This window comes from Bemisia tabaci, chromosome 6, assembly GCF_918797505.1.
Source record: "Bemisia tabaci chromosome 6, PGI_BMITA_v3".
Classification (NCBI taxonomy): domain Eukaryota; kingdom Metazoa; phylum Arthropoda; class Insecta; order Hemiptera; family Aleyrodidae; genus Bemisia; species Bemisia tabaci.
This window is the reverse complement of record NC_092798.1, coordinates 44,157,654-44,177,994: the sequence shown is the minus strand read 5'-3', so window position 1 is coordinate 44,177,994 and position 20,341 is coordinate 44,157,654. Positions and strand designations below refer to the sequence as shown.

The 20,341-nt window shown below is 35.7% G+C and overlaps 1 protein-coding gene across 3 annotated transcripts; it reads right to left on the bottom strand.

The window, feature by feature from the left end:
- Positions 1 to 748: 748 nt before the first annotated feature.
- Positions 749 to 16,333, bottom strand: LOC109036539 (uncharacterized). Of its 3 annotated transcripts, none has more exons than XM_019050829.2 (11): positions 16,176 to 16,333; positions 14,812 to 14,920; positions 13,954 to 14,106; positions 12,084 to 12,154; positions 11,374 to 11,545; positions 10,186 to 10,307; positions 8,603 to 8,782; positions 7,532 to 7,708; positions 5,583 to 5,714; positions 4,932 to 5,198; positions 749 to 4,331 (listed from the first exon to the last, which is right to left on the bottom strand). In XM_019050829.2, the coding sequence occupies exons 1-10, from the start codon at positions 16,188 to 16,190 to the stop codon at positions 4,935 to 4,937; spliced, it is 1,395 nt and encodes a 464-aa protein (XP_018906374.2). In that variant the 5' UTR covers positions 16,191 to 16,333; the 3' UTR covers positions 749 to 4,331; positions 4,932 to 4,934. The 3 variants fall into 3 exon arrangements, with proteins under 3 accessions (XP_018906374.2, XP_018906375.2, XP_018906373.2); XM_019050830.2 differs by having other exon boundaries at positions 749 to 3,726; XM_019050828.2 differs by lacking the exon at positions 749 to 4,331 and having other exon boundaries at positions 4,878 to 5,198.
- Positions 16,334 to 20,341: the final 4,008 nt, after the last annotated feature.

Here is a 20,341-nt window from a genome sequence, read left to right as displayed (position 1 = left end):
AAAAAAAACCTTGTTAATTTTAAAGAGGAAACTCTTGAAATATCTGAGTTAGGAAACCCTTTTCGTTCTTTTCTACAAACAAAACAAAACAAAAAACGATAGCCAGCACTTCAACAAGAAGTTTACTGTATTTGGCATTAATATGAGTAATTTTTAAAATTCAATAAAATTATGATGCTAGTTTTTTTCAGAAATTTTTTTCAACATTTTCAGAGGAATTTTCCTTTTAAAAAAACAAAAAGGGTTTCCTAATTCGTACATTTTAACATTTTCTTGACTTCTTTTAAATCTAAAAACAGTCATTGTACTGTTAATGGTGCTCCCTGCTTCATTAATTTTTCATTTAAGCAGCTAAGAACCAATTGCATTTAAAACATGAGTATTGATTAGGAGTGGGATTTCTTACATCTTCAGCAAATACTAAAGACATGCAAACCGAAGAACATCTGAAAGTTGAGCTGGAAACATTTTTGAGACTACGTATTCGGGAAAATCATACAAGTAAATGCCAATTTTTCTTCTTCTTAGACAAAAAACAGACTTATAAACTTTTCAATATTGCAAAAACTGGAACCAATTTATTGTATCGAATTCAATGATCTCTGTGCTTCTCTCAAAATGTGTAACTGACAATGAGCTTCTCTACAGTTTCCATTCATTTTAAGGACAATTGCATCTTTTTTCATAACAATACAACAGACCTTGACAAAAAAAAAAAATTCTGACAGAAGACAAAAGACTAAGAAATGCAGTGAAATAAATAATTTATCAAAACAAAATAAAATGGTAGGTATCCGTACACATTCATTACGTTGTAAGAAATTACTAACTCATGTTTTCATAAGAAAGTTGAAACATACGAGGTAGAGATGTTTCATTTAGGGCTTAGAAATTAGTTGAAAAATCTTATTTTAGCGGTCCTTTCAAAAATAAACACATTATTTCTTCTCAAAGAACTGAAGGGAGCAAATAACATTGATTGCACTCTGCTTCAGAGGTAGTAGAACCATAAATTATTATTAGTAGTAAGCAAATCCTTTGAAACTAAATTGGAGAGAAAAAAAGGAACATAAACGAAGTAAAATTAGGTGAACACTGAAGGCAACTCGTCAGGTTCCACCTCTGCTAAAAGCCAAATAAACAAGAAATTTCTTCTGCTTCTTGCTCCCTTCAACTAAAAGAAAAAGATCTTTTTGGGGAATAGCAGGAATTTTTGCCCTTGGAATTCCCCCATGAGGAAATCCTGGCTAACTCCAGATCTGATTTCTTCTATTTGAAAGAATTTTTCTACACAGTACTAACACTTTACATGTTTTTTAAGCACTGCTAAAATGCTGGTTTTACGGCAGGAGACACCTTAGCGCTTCGGTTTTTAGAAAAAATTGGCCAGGACCCTGTTTCACTAAAATCCCTTTGCACAGCAATGGAAATACTAGGGTACAAAAAAATTTAAATTACATACTACTTAATTGAAATATTTCAGAAAAAAATCAGTCTCGGGACAAGGCAATCTAATCAAATTAGAATTCAAGTCCACTACTTTAGCTAGAACTGGTTTGTAGATTTATTATTGTTTCCAATCATCGAGTAGAATCAACTAAGTTTTGCTCTACCATGTCTCCCAACTTTTTAGCCCTTCAAAATGGAAAAATCTGACCTTTTTTTTTTTTAAATTTGTTCAAAATTTTACGCTTAATCAGGTCCCAACATCGCTTTAGGCAGTTTTTGCCATTTACTATCAGAATTTTGGCCCTAAACAGCTGAAATGTCCTGTACCGTAGCCTGTCTGCGACTCAAGTGCGCAACTTTAACGCTTCACAACCATCATCTTGCATCTAAATACTTCCATTTCTGCTGTAAATTCACACTCAACTTCTACCTAACTTATTATTTTCAGTTATATTCATCCAAATAAGTGAAAATATTGACCGTCTTTGCGTCAAGCAGCCTTGTCTGCGAAATTCGCGTCCTGTACCGTAGCCCCCTGTTTTCAGCATCATTTCGTCCGCTAAAGTGGAGCACTGAAGAACTTTGTTTACTTTTTTTTGTGTTTTCGTAACTGTCGTGCACGTTGTAGCCGAGAGGAGGAAAAAACCGGGATGAAAAGGTAAATTTTGACCGTTTTTTATGAGTTTCTAGGTTTAACGACCATCTAGGATGTCCTTACCGTATACCTACCTTTTTAATGCATAAATCACTTCAAACTCTCGAATTTTGGTATATTTTGATACGCTCTGATATCTTAACCTCAAATCCAGAATTTCAACCACATGCGTGAATATGCCCGAGCACCGTTGCCAATAATCACACGATTTGTCCGCACCGTAGCCGTCCGTACCGTAGCCCGTAGCCGTCCGGTACCGTAGCCCGTAGCTCACGCGCGATGCGGCCGGGTCTACGGTAAGTACGGACAAAATGCGAAAGTCATCCAAAAATCGGTGCGCTGTTTGATAGATCATCCCACTTTACTTTATTTTATCTATCACCAAAATTTGGAATTAAAAAAAAAGAGAGAGACGTATTTTTTTTTAGTACGACGCGACTTAGAAGAAGGAGGCTTTTTTTTTCGATGATTGCATAAGGATCGCCATCTTTTTATTTTTTTCATTTTTTCGTTTAGAACTTTGAGTCCTCTTTTTCGTCTGAAGTTCATAGCAATTTATTCGTTTAATATTTACTCGTTAATATCTAACTTATTTTTTTCTTATCGTCCTTTAAATATTTATTTAAGGTGATTTGTGACCACATTTTCGATAAAGTTACCTTTTTGTTTTCTTTCTTTTTTTGTAAAAGTGCACCTAAAACGTTCTAACGTTGTCAAGCTTGTTTTAAGAACTCAGCTTCTAAGATTTGTCCCTAATTATTTAATGCGTTTACTTTAAAACAAAAGCAGTTCATTTTTTTTGAAAAACCGATTTACTTACTCTTTTTACCTTTATTGCCTGTAATAATTTATGAAAGTGGCACTTATAAGCTATGCTATAACTTAGCAGTTTATTCCCCAATGAATTTCAGTTCTTTATAATTCGGCCCTTGCATACAGTAATATTTACGAATGCCTCTTCGTCCTTACCGTAGCCCGTTTGTCCGTACCGTAGACCAGTAAAAAATTGTACAATTTGTAGCTTTAAGAAGAGCATACCTGTAGAAATTCTTTAAAAAAGTTGTCTACCACATCTTCTAAGTTAGTTCTAAAGAAATTAATTAAAATTAAGCGTTTAAATACATTTCCTGGCTTTCTTAGGAGAAAAATGATGGCGCAAAATTCTAGAAATCGGACTTTAGAGCAATTTGGGGGCTAAATTTTGAAAGTAAAAACTTTGAAGGGTATTTTGTTTTATTCTTCTACAAGAATATAGCTCAATGAGTGCAAAACAACTTAAAACGGCATTATTATTGCACGTATTGATGGAAAAACAAGCCTGTTTAGTTGGTCTACGGTACGGACAAAAAATTTAACTTCCAGTGATAAAAGAGGCCAAAAAAAAATTTTTGTTGAAAACGAAGATTGACCACTATTAAAATCGACTTTCATAGAGTATGAGGACTTCAGAAAACATGCTGAAGTCTTAAAATAACTAAAGTCACTTTTTTAAAAAACGATGGCTCCAAGAGCAAAACTTATTTGATTCTACTCCATCAGTCATTTAATTACTGTTGAAGAATCCTACAGAGGATTTCTTCCTCTTTCAGTTTACTGGAAAATAGCTCTGCCCAATCGCGGTTCTGAAAATTAAAAATTCAATGACCATTTAACCCTTGATCAAGTAAAATAAATATATAATAATATTGAGCTCAATTTGCGATTTAGCAGATTTTCTGTGTTACTACATTCTTTGACTAGAGAATTAATTACAAGCAATCTTAAATATCGCAAAAACAAGATTCTTTTAAGATACTTAATTGAATCTTCCATCTTGGTAGGTAGAATATTCAGTAAAAATTCAAAGCAATGAAGTTGGATTTAACTTTGATAAATGGGGTTGAAAGGAGCAATATGTTTGGATTGTAATTGATATGTAGAAATTTTTTTAGGTTTGAAGAAAATTTTACATCATTGAAAAAGTATCACTAGCGACTACAAGGAATAAATGTGTATCCATTTTCTATAAAACAGGGCAAAACCTTCTAGGTGAAAATATTTGAATGGACCACTAGAAATGGTACAAATATTGGTATGCAGTAATATGTGCAACAAAGGGGATTTGTGTTTCCTCTTCAAAATTTCCTGTAGAACATGACTTAATGCGACAAATGACTGAAATTAACTCATAACTGAGACAGGACATTAACCTTCTTCTTTGGCACTTTGTACAAAAAATTTGAATTTCCTGCAAATAAGAAAAATATACATCTACAGATTCAAATCCCATGGCACAATAGTTTTGGCAGGCTTATCAATGAAGTGGTGTTCCCTTCCGCCCTGGGTTGTTCAAAGTGTAGATAAAAAGCATAAGCTGAGCCAAAACGCCGAGATTGGGGTTGCCATTTTTTCATACTGTAGAGACGATTACGATTAAACTCAATTACATAATGGTTTTTTTCATGAGGGGGAAGTACATATTGATGCATCGAAAAACATTAATATCTAACTTAAGAATTGCTTCCGATAATTTTTGTTGCACCACTCTTATTTTATGCAAAATTTTGATGAAAGAAAACACTCGTCATAATGCTTAAATTTGCACATTGTTTGAGGGTCCATTGCAAAAAAAAGAGTTTTTCTCAAACATTTGCTGTCGGTCCACTCTTTCTTTCTCTGTCTGCAAGAACATCACTGTTGGACAACTTCAAGAAATCTTATAACTTGACGAAAATTTATTGGTGTTTTTAAAAAAATGCAAAATTTGTTATATGATATGACTATTCAACTTCTCTTCGCAATCTCGAAAAATTATCCTTTTAGAGAGGGAAGAAAAAACCTCACTTACTTTTCAGTAATTTGAAGCAGCACTAGTCTGCTTGTCAAAAACAGAATTGTCAAACAAAAGTGTCACCTTCTTTTTAGGTGACTTTCTGGGTGATTTCTTGGGTGACTCGAACATTTTTGCTTCCTTCAATTCATCGAGCGAAAAACTCCAAAGATTGCAACACCAATCTACAAAATTGCTGATGAATTTCAAGTTCGAATCTCGAACTTGAATTTGTGGAAGCTTCTTGATATGGAGCATAAATGTCAACAATTCTGTGAACTCATCCTGCAAAGAAGATAAGATTAACTAAGGATTAGTTTGTATGATTATACATACTTCTTCCATTGATATTAAATACTGTCATAATACTTGTTAAAGCAAGGGTCATACTGTAAGAGTTCCTAGTCTATTTCTCTGTAGGTAATGAAGATATTCTGAATTAGAAATAAGACTATTCATTTGTTTAGCTCTTCACCAAGTGTTCAAAATCAGCCCGCCTGGATCAGTGAGGATTTTCAGTTATGGATTTCTGTTACTTGAAACTATATGTAGTTTACTTTTAGGCATGCACAGGGAGGAAGTTGGTCTACTTAAATCGACTTTCTAGATATTTTAACGACCAATTTTTAACTGCTGGAACTTGAAAGCACAAATATGTAATTTACTTACTATGTTAAAATTGCCAACTTTCAAATTGTAAACAATGTTTGTCAGCGATAAAGTGAAGAAGTAAATATTGGGAGGACTCAGCTGCTTTATTTCATCTTCATGCTCATGAAGCATATCTAAGACAGGGCCCAACTGTATAAAAAAGAGAGAAGAAAACAGTGAAACTTTGTATTAATTTAATGGCAAAGGCAAAAGCAGGAATAATTGTTAGATAAAGCATTTGGAATTTTTCCTTTTATCTTCTTGTTTCCTTTCTAACAGGAGTCAAGATGACTTTTGGTGTTTTTCAAACTACAGTCCGTGCAAACCAATTAGACAGAGTAAAAATTCGAGTATTTCCGCGCGAGCCGAGAATTGCAACGTCAGATTCTGGCGAGGAGCTGCTGGGTCAGCGCTGAGCTCACCTGATATTGTTCCCATTGTGTCCACGCCAGGCTTTTACCTGGCGGCCGGACCCTTGTCATTAACACCCTCTGGCTACTGGTGGACCAAAAATTGCACACCAATTTTTCAATCATCTGTGAATTTTTCCTTCATTTTAATGGATTCGGATTCATCTTGCAATCCTGATGAAAAATATATATAATTATAGGTAAATATAGTGGTAAATTATTGTATTACAGAACTCGCTAATTCCTTCAGCGCTTTCCAAAAACTCTAAAAAACTTCTGTAATACTATAACTTACCATTATACTTACCTACAATTTACATATTTTTCATCAGGATTGCAAGCTGAATCCGAATCCGTTGAAATGAAGGAAAAATTCACAGATGATAAAAAAAATTGGTGTGCAATTTTTGGTCCACCAGTAGTCAGAGGGCCTTAATGACAAGGGTCAGGCCGCCAGGTAAAGGCCCGGCATGGAAACAAGGGGAACAAAACCAGGTGAGCTCAGCGCTGACCCAGCGGCTCCTCGCCAGGATCCGACGTTGCAATTCTTGGCTCACCCGAAAATGCCCGAATTTTTACTCTGTCTAATTGGTTTGCACAGACTGTAGTTATGATGTTTACATTCGTTGAACTTTACTTAGACCATTATCAAGAAAAAGGAGCAACAGGAGGTAAATACTGGTCTTCAATTTGAGACAGTCCACAATACAAGGAACCTCAGAGCAAAAACACAAATCGAAAGAGAGATGATTTTTCGTCAAGTTGCATGAAATTTCAAATCAATTTCTGATAAAAAGCACCGTCTAGTGCCATAAGGAATAATTTGCTGAAGATTTTATTTACTCTTGTGTTAATAGAGGGCGGAAATTTTAATTCTGAACCAGTAAAGTTTGAACTTGATACGAGGCAGATTAAAACTTTTGCTTGCTTGTTTTCTTGCAAAACTTTGCTTATAGAAATTTAAATTTCAAACCTTCATAACTCCGGTTCGATTTGGTATGTTCGGGTGTTTATTAAGGAAAAATGTTTGTAAAATATTTAGCTGAGTAATAGTGCCAGCATCTTGAGTTCAAGTTTTTGGTGCTAAGGTCACTTTTTCCACAGATGATCAATAATATCATACAATATCTTTCAGAGTGAAAGCGCTCAGAAATAAGATCCAAAAACACTGTAACCTAACGATTAAACCCACTAACTGAATGGCTGTCCTTGCATCTGCCCCACTCAGAAAATGACTTGACAGCCTAGAGAGATAAAAAATGTTGGAATACAGAGGAAGGACCACTTGATCCTGGGACTCCTTTGCAGCTCAATGATTTTTGTGGGTGGTCTGATAGTTTTTCCTGTCTAATTCTCCTCTTCCCAGTTTTTGAAGAGACCTAAAATGATAACAGTTATGCAAATTTGCGGGATAAGATTTTAAGTTCATTTCCTAAACCCATTCAACGCTAATACTGGCATCTTTCCAAAAATTAGCGTTTGCCCAACGAAAGATCGAGAACTCAAATACGTACACAAATATAGCAGCAAATAGCATAGGTAAAGGAAAAGACTTACATTTTTTACATCTGATTTTATAATTTTAATTCCAAGTATATCATTCATGATGAAAAATGCAAAGTACACAGCTAGTAACTGTCCTCTAGGGCTCCTCGGTAGGACATTAACACAGATAAAAACTTTGTTCACAGTATTGGTTTGAAAGTTTAGAAGTTTCTCAGCAAGATTCCTTGCCTATTAAAACAAATAAGGAGGGTACATATTATAAAATTGAAGTAAATCAGCAACTTAGTTTCATTTATTTAAAACTTACGGCTAATTATCTGATTTAAAAAGTTCATATTTTTTATGATTGAATTTTCATCATTACTTGTGGTTTTGCTCTTGATCAAATTACAATTTTACACCAATTTCGCTTACACAATCATATCTTTTCTGATAGTCCTTGAACATGACTCATTGTATGATTTCATGAATCTGTAACAGTTTTCCTATTCCCTTGACATTTTCCTGCATGTTTAATTCACTGACTTTTGCTGTTTTCCAGATTTCCTAGCCCTGTTCAAATTCAGGTATTACCTAAAACTGTTTTACCTTTTACTTATTTACAAAATTAGATGTATTCACATCAAAAGGAGCTAAATTGCACACAAACTACATGCACATAGTTCGTTTCAGTATAAGTACGTCCGATTGTCACCGTCTGAGAATTTGTTGAGCCTCCATGCATGTTTCCTTCCCATAGTACCTTAATATTTTTGCCTTTCACTTTAGAACTTCCAAAAATTGAAGTTTGATACAATATCATTTCAGATGATAAAGAAGATTTTACCATTAGGGATGATTCAGATTTATTTTGAAGGAATCAAAATTATAAATTGGTGCCAAAAAATTCGTTTAAATACATACCTAGTAAACTTCTGCTCATAGTGCAACTTACTCATTAGTTTAGTTGCATAAAGGATAGTGCTATTGACAATGAAGAGGGCTTAGAAATACTTTTAGCAGATTGAAACAGTCATTAAGTTGCACCATGGGTAAAATTATTTTATTTAAATTTAAAGTTGGGAACAAAATGCAAGCATACAACTAAAAAAATTCAAGAAAATATTGAAGGAAAGTACTCACATCAAAATCGTTAAAGCTGACTTGACTGTTCAAAAGTAAGTCAATGAGACTATTGATTAAATGCAAAATTTTCAAACAATTTTTATCAGTGCCAATTTTTGAAAGCACAATCACAAGATCGAAAGCGTTTTCAGAGGTAAGTGCTTCTTTGCCAAGACAGAAATTTAAATATTCCAACACCTGAAAAAAAAAAAAAAAAAAAATGGCAAACTTTAAAGATCGAAAATGATTTGAAATTTGATTCTGCACAAAATTCTTCCTGCTGGAAACATGTAAGGAGCGTCATTTGGAAAATCACGCTTAAAGACAAAAAAACTTGAAAAGATTCACTATACAAACATTTTTGGGAAAAAATGTAGAAAATTGCAAAGAAAACGTTGGGTGACATCTTAAGGATGCTCTTCAAATTCGCCATCACTTTTTTGATAATATGTATAAAATCCTTAAGAAAAATACTCAGGTAAAAGCATGAGTCTCATAGATTTTAGCTTTTGGTGCATCCAGATAGTTTTTTTTTTTTTTTTTTTTTTTTTTTTTTTTTTTTTTTTAAACTTCACTATAGGTGCTATACATTGTTACCTCAATTTACAATCAAATTGGATAAGTGGGGCTCTTGCATGCTCCAAATATTTGTGGTTTATTTAAGTACTTGAGATAATGAAAGATTTAGCAAAAAACTTGACTGATTGGTTTTCTCTGATTCAAACGGCCTTGTTAAAAAAAACAAAACTCTCGAGGTTCAGGCTGTAATTGAGGGATCACCCACGATACTGCGAGAGACTACCTCTATATCCAGTTAAATCTTCATACACAGATAGAAGGCGAATACATTGGTAGTGTTGCCACTTTGTATGAGGACTCCAAAACTGTAGCCTTAGCAACCATGCTAATTTATTCCCTCCTTATCCGTGCTTAAAGAGTTTGACTTGAGGTGGAATTCCACCCGAACATGGGCGATCCCTTCCATTACAGCCTGAACTTTGAAAGCTTTCCTTGAGCATGAGAATGTGTTTCAGAGATAACCACACATACAATTGTATTTCTTGCAAAATTTAGAAAATAAAAAATGTTTAAATTCCAAATCCCTGTTGTGAGCAAGAGCTCAATTCCGTATTTTAATGGTAAAATTAGCTTATTCTTGTAAGTTTACAGCATTGCAAACTTCCAGTCACATTTTATTTACAAGCAAAAACTAACCAGTTTATTGCATTATTGAATGTCAGAATTGCCGATAGTTTAAGGATACAGCATAGGAAGGGGATCCTGAATAAAAATTAAAGTGGAATTTTTTGAAGAATCCAGATATTAGTGCAGTTATGTTGAGTAAAGCTCATCTCATGACGTTCATCGTGAAAAATTAGACACTGAGGTTCATTTTTTCACATCAGTATTATACTGTTCATTAAAATTATAACTGTCCATTCACTTTAAGACTTGAAAATTCACAAAACTCCTTCATCTGAGACATTGTTTAATATCAAATTATACATATTTATATTAGTAATGACGAACTTATAAAATATAACTTTAATTCTTAGGGACTGGTAGTGTGTTGCCTTATATGAGAAAAAAACAGAACATACTGTGCGAATCAGCTGGACTTTATCATCACTCATTTTAGTGTTCTGTGCACTCTCTGTATCTTCTATCATTTCAAAATCTGCCAGCACTTCCTCTCCAATATTTAAACAATGAGGTGATGCACCTGTAGGGAGACAAGAAATAAAAAAAAAAGATAATTAGCCTGAGATTATAATAGCCAGAGAATATACATAACACCTATGAGCCATTAGAAAGGATATTGTTGTTCTGAAAACTATTCTGATTATTTGGGACCCTGAAAAAGGCAAATTTAAACTTTGAATTGCTTTTCCTTCTAGATTTTCAAACTGCAAACTTCGGCCGGCCATGACTCGGATTCGGTTTGACATTTTTCAAGTTTTTTACACCACAGCATCGAATGTATACTGTGTGTGTATGTGCACTTTATCATATGATGGTATTTTGCACACAAATACAATACAAACTGAAAAGTGAGTTAAATTTCCTTTTCACAATTGGGTAAAGAACAGTATTGAAAGAGATATTGCCAGGCAAAACTCGTCTCTCAAAATTAAGATATCGTTGAGGCAACATTACTTGCGAGAGAGGAAGGAATATTTATAAGAAATATTTGTGCAGTATTCTCTGACAATATTGTTCTCAATAAAGTTAGACTACATTTCCAAGGCATGTTGGTTATTGACAAAATATCGCATGGCAATATTGATACAATGCCATTTGGTAAATTTATCAATCTCCAAAAATTTAACCGCATTCTTAGGCATCCTTTACAGACAACTAGATCAATGGTAAGACTGCAGAAATGTATATATCGGTTTGCAGCATTCCAGACTTCCTAGCATACTTCATATTCTACATGGAAAACTACTGGACATCGTTTCTTGAAAACTTTTTTTCTCTACTTATGAGAAGTATATTTTGTGAAAATTTCAAGCTATGATGTTTGTTAGGTCTCCTCTTAAGAAATAAGATCGGAGCAAAGATTTTGAAACAATACGATCTAGGTACGCATTTTTGCAGTTCCACCGCCTATATGTAGGTCTGCTAGTAGAGCATGACAAAAATCTGTTGGCGAGACAAGGGAAATAAATTTTCCCCTTTGCGGTGTTTCATGTCTCCATTCCTGTCTAATTTTCTTGAAAGAATATCAATGAAAAGGGTTCTTCACAATTTCAGGTGGCAACAGCTGTGATCTAGGTAAAACTTACCCAAGCGATAAAAAGCATTGATCACATCAACAAATGATGGTATCCAAGTATTTGCATCCGATAAAAGAAACTGTTTACATAAATCAGCATGCTCCAGAGATGTGGTCATGAGGTGGAAACAAATTTTTCCAATATTATAGGGACGGTTGCAGAAATATTTTGAAAGTTTGTTCTATAAAAATTGAAAAAAAATGGATGAGTAAGTAATGAAAATAAAAACAGATGAATAAAAATAAATTTCATGTCTATGAGAACTGCCCTAAATAACTCCAATATTAATAAACGCAAATGAATAAAACAGTGAAAGTATCCAAGAACTTAAACTAAAAATATCCAATGGACTTTTTCCGGAATTGAATTGATCATTCTCAAGCGGACATGAAATGCCAGAAATAAAAATGCAAAAAAAAACAGTAAGAACTGTATTGATTGACCTATTTCAGATCTTAGATTACTTAATCATATGATTGAACAATCACATAAGTGCCTTCATAAAGGACTAATCTTTCCTCAAACATTGAGTGAAGAGACAATAGACTTGAAACAAGCCTGGAATTATCGAAATCATATTTCCTTATACCTGGCACTCTTCAAGCATGCATTTGTCATGAAATGCGTTTTTAACTGAGACAGGGGTTGATGAAGGACTAGGCACATATGATCAGTTGTAGCAAAAAACTATCTTGTAAAATAATCAAAGAGAATCATACCCAAAATCGAAAAGATAACATATGGGTAAACAAATATTGGTCATCTTCGTTCAAATGATTAAAAGTCTCATCTGAAATGAAAAAAAAAACACACACACACACACATTGACATCTATTTAAGGCCAAAATTGATGAGGTGAGTATAATGGAGAATTTGCACACAAAAATTTTATTGCTTCATCTGAGATTGCTATATTAGCTGAGTTCGCAGTATTTTTCATAATTATTATCTGACGTGGGAAATAGGAAAAAACTTGATTTAGACGTGAGAAAATGTGCCGCCTCATGACATTATCTGGCAGCATTTTCCATTTAAACAATTTTATTTTAGCAAGTGAGGTTATTTTGTCATATCGTCTCCAATAATTGTTCAATTTAGAAACCAAGGATATCCTCGTTATCAGTTTTCCTAGTAGTCTCATTTTAAAGATGAAATTTACAAAATTTCAGACACCTGCAAATTCTCCATTGGCTAGGGAACATTTAGAAGTCTGCATCCACACAAAAGAATGTTGCATGCTTTTAATTTTGCACATGAATAGGCTTCATTTTCATAAGAGTAGTTTTTTAGACTAAATAATTCAACAAAAGGAAATAAACTACAAGAATAATTTTCTCACTGGGTGCGGATGCTTTTTCGTTTTTTGTGTACTTCTGTAGTATGTTAAAACTTTGAATTTATCGTGATTTCAAAATTTAAAACGTAAAATTTCACTTGAGAAGACTTAATGAGTTGTTATCAATTCATAAAGTGGTCACAAATGGGTATTTAACATTTCACATTCCAAAGCAAGTATCGTACTTGTGCAGAATCTTCTCTCTAATTACAATAAATCATGGCTTAAAAATTTACATTAATTTCCATGAATCCATATTGAAAAGTAAGACAGCCGCTATCTTTGAAATTTTTAAAATAAAGCTTTGTGCTGTCTCCTGTGCCCTTTCTAATCCATGTTGTGAGAAGAAACCACAAGAAAACAGGATTCTGCATCGTGTGTCGCTCCTTCATGTTTGAAGCCATTTACCAGTATAGGTATACTAAGCATATATTAGACCTTGCCAGAGCTCATCAAAATGATGTCTCATGACAGAAAAATACAAGAAGAAAATTTGATACAAAACACGAAAATTGTCTGATTTTTAGTTCTTAAGTAGGTATATTTCCCATTAGTAATGAGTGGTATTATCACAAATCAGATCCTCAACTCACTCAGCTATTCAATTTAAGTTTGTAATGATAAATTTGAAAGTTGAAGAAGCTGATTAATATTACTGACTCAAGCAAGGTGTGGTTAAATAAGTGATATTAATCTGTGAGATTAAAAGTCGGATTTTAAAACGTAATCTTTGTGATAAATAACAAAGCTAATGCACATACATTGATCTTACGGATAAAATAGATTTAAAAAAGTATAATCTGAATAATTTAGCTTCATTGTGTTGCATATTTGTACTGATAGGTATCAATTTATTAACAAGGACAAGGTGGTAAAATAGTGCTGGGTCCACTTTATTTTGCGAAGGAAGTAAGGCCAAAAAAGTTTAATCAGTGTCAAAATTTAAGCACTAATGAGGTCAGTCTTTGCACTAAGACCCATTCGAAGCTAAGTTTTTTATTCAAATTGAAAATTTTTAGCCTTGCTTTCTTCAGAAAATAGTGTGGACCCAGCAGTATTTTATCACCATGTTACTTTCAGTTCCAGCCACATTATCAGTGTTTTTTTTTTTTTTGTTTTGTTGTTTTTTTTTCTCGTTTATCAAAAAGAGGAGTGCTTAAAATTTGAGTTAAAAACTTATCAACAGAGGGAGCACTCAAAAACCATCTTCTTGCAAATTTTTAAAACAATTTAGGAATCAATTAAATTAATACCTTCGCAAATAATTTCAGAGCCTCCAGAATAAAAAACTGTGTGCCCGTAGTTCTTGAATTCTAAATTAACATCATTGGAATCAGAGCCACTTGATCTGACATGAAGTGTCCCATCGCAAAAATCTCGCAGGACGCTGTCACTACTATCACTACCTGGCATCAAAAACAAAGCAGACTAAAACAGAAGTTTGACAAAATAAAGACTTTTTCTAGGATCAATGAATAAAATTTTTTATTGGGGACCGTGAGAAAAGACAATCCATTAAAATATTAAAACCAATTGCATTTACAGCTCTAGAGAGAAAATATAGAAGGGCATAGTTTGATTTGCATTGGGCAAATAAGGTACCTATTTTAATAGGTTTTTTTTTTTAAGAAAGAGAGAGAGAGAGGGAAAATACAATGAGTATTAATATAAGTAAGTGAGTTGGAGTCAAGCTTTCAGTAATCATATTTCAATGAGATATTTCATTATAAAGTCCGTGAATCCTCAAAAAGATCTGTAGAAGCATCATATTTTTTGAAGTTACCTACTGGTCTTAGGAGCCATATGAAAGTTTAAAATGAAAGATAATTGGCATTGAAAAATGAAAAGAGCATTCTCTCTCTGCAAGACATTCTACACTGCAGGAGAGGGCAGATATTACTGTACTCCGGCAATAGTGATGAAATTACACATGGTAAAATGAACTTGGGAATCCCTCATAACCAGTCTGGTGGCCAGGCAAAATAACTTGATTTCCACCCATATGGAGGGATGATGAAGCCGTTGATGGGTGGTCATGGTCAATAAAACATTCTCCAAAATCTACATGCTTTATTGGCACGGAACAAAAAAAATAAGACTAGTATACTTACCCTCGCTCTGCTCGAGCTCCTGTGATAGTTTTTGTATTTCTTCCAAGCATTTTTGACGCCTGGCCCTGTCAGCTAGGATGGACTCGACAGTTATAGTTTCCAAGGTGCTCTGTAACAGTAACGGTAGACATTAGGCACATAAAGTCTCACTGATGGACATTGCTGAAAGAATGTGCAAATACTTCCTCTTGTATGAACAGGATGATACCTGACAACCACTTAAGAATCTTTAGCCAGACCAAATCTAGAACAAGTATGTATAGTGTCATCTTAACTCGCCCATGGCTCTCAACATTCGCACTTACATTTGAACTCACAGGGGCAGAAATGGTATGGTGGTATATTTGGTAAATTATTCCTTAAAGATAAAGTAATGCAGCAAAGTAAGTGATGTTCTTACTTAAAACAGAAGAACTACAACAGTCATAGGAATCAGATTTTAGGTGCAAGTAAGTAAACGTCCTATGGAATGGTCAGCTTTTTTCTAACTACCCTTCCCAAAGATTAGCAGACTCTGCACTTGAATCAGCATTTCCAGAATGCGGAGTGTTACCTAGATCTTAGTGTAAGATATTGTTCTCTGTTAAAAATTGGTTGGTACTTTAGGTAATGATACAAAAAAGGAATATTTATCTTGACACATCTCAACTTGAATTCTTCCCTTAACAGGGACACGTCTAGAACGATTATTGTCTGATAGAGTTCGTACCGATTAAGATTTGCGCACTTGTACCAGCAGCAAGAGATCCACCATCCTGCTCCTTCCATTAACTTTACATGAAGGTAAAAGTGACGTCAGACAATCTTCTGTCACAGTCTAAGAGTGCGTAAACTCATTTGACGTGAACTCAACCTACGTCTATTCCATTGACGTATAATACAATCTAGACCACGCATTAGGAAATTTCGGCGAGACAATAGGCAACCTGGATTGTCTCAGTACGTAGAGCAATCCAATATGTACCGAGACAATGGAAATGCCAGTCTTGTCTGTGCCGTTGCCGGGTACGCTTCGTATATCCGGCTGTATCAACTAAGCTGAAGGGACGTCTAAAGTCGGGCCTAGTGCGCAGTTTAGATTGTGTTATAAGTCAATGGTCTATTCTGTTGAAAAACAGGGCACCAGTTTGAGGATGACATCGAGAAATCAGTACCCATTCTAGAACTTATGTACAGGCAAGTGTGATAAATTGATAATGCTACCATAAAAGTAAAAAATCTGGTGCGCTTAAAATTGATCAGTTTTTTAACCAAATGGGTGACTTTAGTTCAGCATTTGTGAGAGGTGTAACATGGATCAACGTGTGTTCTTAAGGCACAAATAAATCATTTACCGACTACGTGAAAGCGATTATTCGACTTACCTTCTTTTTGCTCATTATGAACGAAATCCAGTTGCAGAATGCTTCATAAAATAAAATATTAATGAATTGCAGTATGTAATTTGCACGTTGCTTTTTGAATTTCACGCCTGCAACTTGTTTGTTTATCACCTGGTTCAATGTCCGTTTCCGTTCCGCTCCGTTCCCTTCTGGTTCACTCCTACTAGTGGAATCTACAGGAAGTGGAAGGCCGACCGGAAACCGGAAACAGCCAACTAGAAATACCGGATCACCGGAAACCGCAACATGGACCAATAGAATAAATAAGGACTCCCAACTCCCTATACTACCCTGTGTTAAAAACCGTTAACGCGCGCTCGCAGCGAACCTGGCAGAGGGTGCGGTGAACTAACGCCGCAGCGGTCCACGATCGTACCTCTATAGTATGTTATTCCATGCAATGTTCTTTGTTTATCTATGATTTATTTAGAGTACCTGTATAGCGAGAGTATGGACAGATCGCTTCATGGAAGGCTTAGGGCCCAAAAGTGCAGCCACCCTTCTAACCAACTTCTAACGCACAAAATTTCACTGCCAGTCTGTAGATTCCAATTCTAACGAAGATGGCTAAGAAAGTACTTAAATGAGCGTTCTTCCACAAAAATGAGTAAATTTATGCAAAAACTAAGTCAAATACGTGCTTTATAAACGATGGTTCGTAACAGTTGTATTAATAAATCGCTCTGGATAATTGAAATTCATAGGTTGGCTGCATTTCTGGGCCCGAACTTCATTCGCGGAGGCATCGGTGAAGGCCTGATGGATTTTCGGAGTTTCACATCTGTCTATACTCTCGCTATACAGGTACTCTAGATTTATTTATTTGTGTAGATACTTTAATACATTTTACTTTCGCAAACTAATGAAATTGTATAGATACATACCTTCGGCAGAGGTCAATGCGAAAGACTTTGATTTGAAGTATCTTATCAAAACACGAGCAAAGATGATTCAGTCAACTTCTGACGCAGAATCAAAGAGACTTGCTAATAATCAAATTAAAGGTAATGCTTGAAGTCAAGTATCTTTGATTTTGTGACACTCAGTTGATTTTTATCAGTACAACACTATTTCTCACTAAAAAGATTTCACTTAACAGAGAGGCGCCTTCGGCTAAAAGTACAATCCTGATTCCTGCTGCACACTACATATACACTTCCTTTGGCTTTCTCAACAGCAGTTGCTGCTGAGTAAAACGGTTAGAAATAACACTTCACATTAATACCAGTTTATGTACACGAAGACTGACGAAGATTGAAATGAAAATGGGAAACTTTTCACACTAAACTCTTCAAAACTGCAGGGCGACCACGAGGATACGAGGATCTAGAAACTTCTATGAGCACTACTGAGTGATAAGCCTAAATAGGTGGTGCATGGAAATATAAACAGGAAGACCCAATCATCGGTTTAGTTCACTACACCCTCTGCCAGGGAGCGCTGATGTCAGCGCTAACCGGAGTTGGGGGTCCTTATTTATTCTCTTGGTCCATGACCGCAATACAGAATCTGCGAACGGATGTGAGTGCGCCCGGAAATGAGGTGGAATTTCACATTATTATCACGATTGCAACTGCAGTCCAGCGCCATGAACTTGTATCATTGTATTATACATTTATGGAATTACCTTAGGCGCTATTGTAGAGTCTTGTCATGAGTTTTTATCGGATATTTTTTTAATTTTTTATGTTGATGACAGAAACTCCCCCCCCCCCCATGTAAATGCCCCAAGAGAGGCTAGAAGTGCTTCGTAGACCATAACAAATTCGTATTCGTTCGGATAAATTACGCAAGCGACTCTTATATTCTGGAGAATCTTTGTCAATTTTGCGACTTGAAAGCAATTTGTGAGGGGGGGGGGGGGCACCGGCCTTTTTTGGTAGGTGGTCGTTTTCGGGCGTTGAGTGGACCCATTTTGAATTTTTACTGGTCTTCAAAGGTTAACATATTGTTTTATTAATCTTCAATTTTAATACGATCAATTTTCAATGCGGTCGGGAGCCCCGACTTAAATGATCATGAATCCCTTTTACAGGGATTTTCCAAGGCAGTATATCAAAGGGATTTTTAAGCAAGGGAATATTTTGCAAAAAATTAAAAATTACAAAGTACTGTCACGTGTCACGACGCCTCGCTGAATGATGCGCATCATTCTTGTAATTTTCCTCGCGCAGTCGTGACATCTAAGAGTGTTACTATAGTATTGACCTAGTGAGGATAAAAATGCAGCTCGGCAAAATGAAAATGTTCAAGAGACACATAAAACTGCGCAGTAGGGGAAGTATTTGGTCTAAAAGCAGCTTTTTGGTGCTAAAGGAAAATTGTTTCGAGACACTTTAAAGGCCCAAGTTGACTTAGATGCTCCATTGCACAACCCCTAATATTTTTTATGAACAGGGGGCATTTCAAGTTTCCAAATAGAAGTGTTCTCCTTCTCACAAATACAGTTCGGCCACGGAGTAGCTATAGTGTTGCCTACACTGAAAATTGAAGGGAAACCGATAGTGAGGTAAAGTCATACCACTCCATGCCATCCTTGGTGACTTATTCTCTCTCATAGAGAAAAAAAAGGAGGTGTTTGCATTTTGAGGATTGTGTACCCTGTGACGTAAGTCGGTACAACTTGGTCACCCTGGTAAAAATTGGCAGTAGAATCTGTTTTCCAAAATATCATAGACCTACAGCCGACTGTAAGATTTCCAATAGCTTCTAGCCGGCAACACAATTTTTTATAGCCTTTTATAGCCGATGGCGATTAAGCAACAGCCTGACGATAAAGTGTACGCTATCCGTTACTAATTACGGATGCTAGGACTCAGTGAGTTTTTGGACTACCGCTCTCTTTTTCGGCCGTAGTATCTTGATTTATTTTGCGAGGGAAGCTCCGTACTTTTGAAGGATGCCTGCTATTCCTAATATGTTGGAGCGCCTTCAATTTCGTACGATACTGTGCAATACCTCTGGTGTGAAATAGTTGCTTCAAGCGCCTTGGTACGCTGCGGCGCAGCGCGGCGGGCGGGCAGCCAGCGCTAAACGCGCATTGGCGCCTACAAACCTAACAGGGATACGTCACGCATTGCGCAGTGCGTGAAGTATCCCTGTTAGGTTTGTAGGCGCCGCAGTGCGCCGCGCCGCCGCTCCGCTTTGTGTTAGGCTCTAATATTTAATCTCGTGGAGTCAGCGTTGTTCAACTCCTGACGTTGAAATGTTTGCACACTCTATATGGATTATTCTAATTTTAATTGATGAAAAAAAATATGTAGTAAAGGAAAATATAATGTGCGTTTTGTAAACATTATGGTGATTCCGTACAAACTTGCGGATACACAAAGCACACGAATTTCTACACAATTTCTTATAGCCTTTTATAGCCGATAGCGAAAAAGCAACAGCCAGGCGATAAAGTGTAAAGCCCGGCGACAGGAACTATAGCCCGGCTGTTTAATTTTTTATCGCTTCGTGTAGCCCGGCCATATGCTTTTTTCCACTTTCTACAGCCAGCTAAATGATTTTCTATCGCCTTCATCAGTCGGCTGTCAGAACTCCTATGGTATTTTGAAACGCAGCTCCTATCGCCAATTTTTACCAGGGCAGCAAAATCCGGAATTCGAAATATGAAAAACGGACCATAACGTCCGGTTTTTTGCTTAAATCAAGTCATGATATACTTTAAAGCACCTTATGTTGTACGCATTTTTTCCATAAACTACACCATTTCCAAGAAAATCGATGATAAAAATCGCCGTACCGACCTACGTCTTTAAAAAAATTCCAAGATGCCCGAAAAGCAAACACCTTCTTTTTTCCTCTATGATTCTCTCTTCCTTGAGCAGTCGTGGCATCAGGGAGTGATACCACTGTTCGGCTTCTTGGGAACCCGTGTTGCCTACACCGGAGACTGAAGACAATCCAATAGTGATGAAAATTCATTGATCCAAGCAACGCAACGCTTGGTGAACTATTCTTGCTTCCACCCTCGAAAAATCGTGACATCTAAGAGTGATATCGGTGGCAAGTCATTTTTCCTAAAACATTTTTTCCTGCTGCAATTTTTCCTCATACTTTTTCCCTACTCGTTTTTTGTCCCATCACAGTTAGTCCCACGAGTGAGATGTCCTACTGGCTTTTTTCCAAGGGGCATTTGTCCT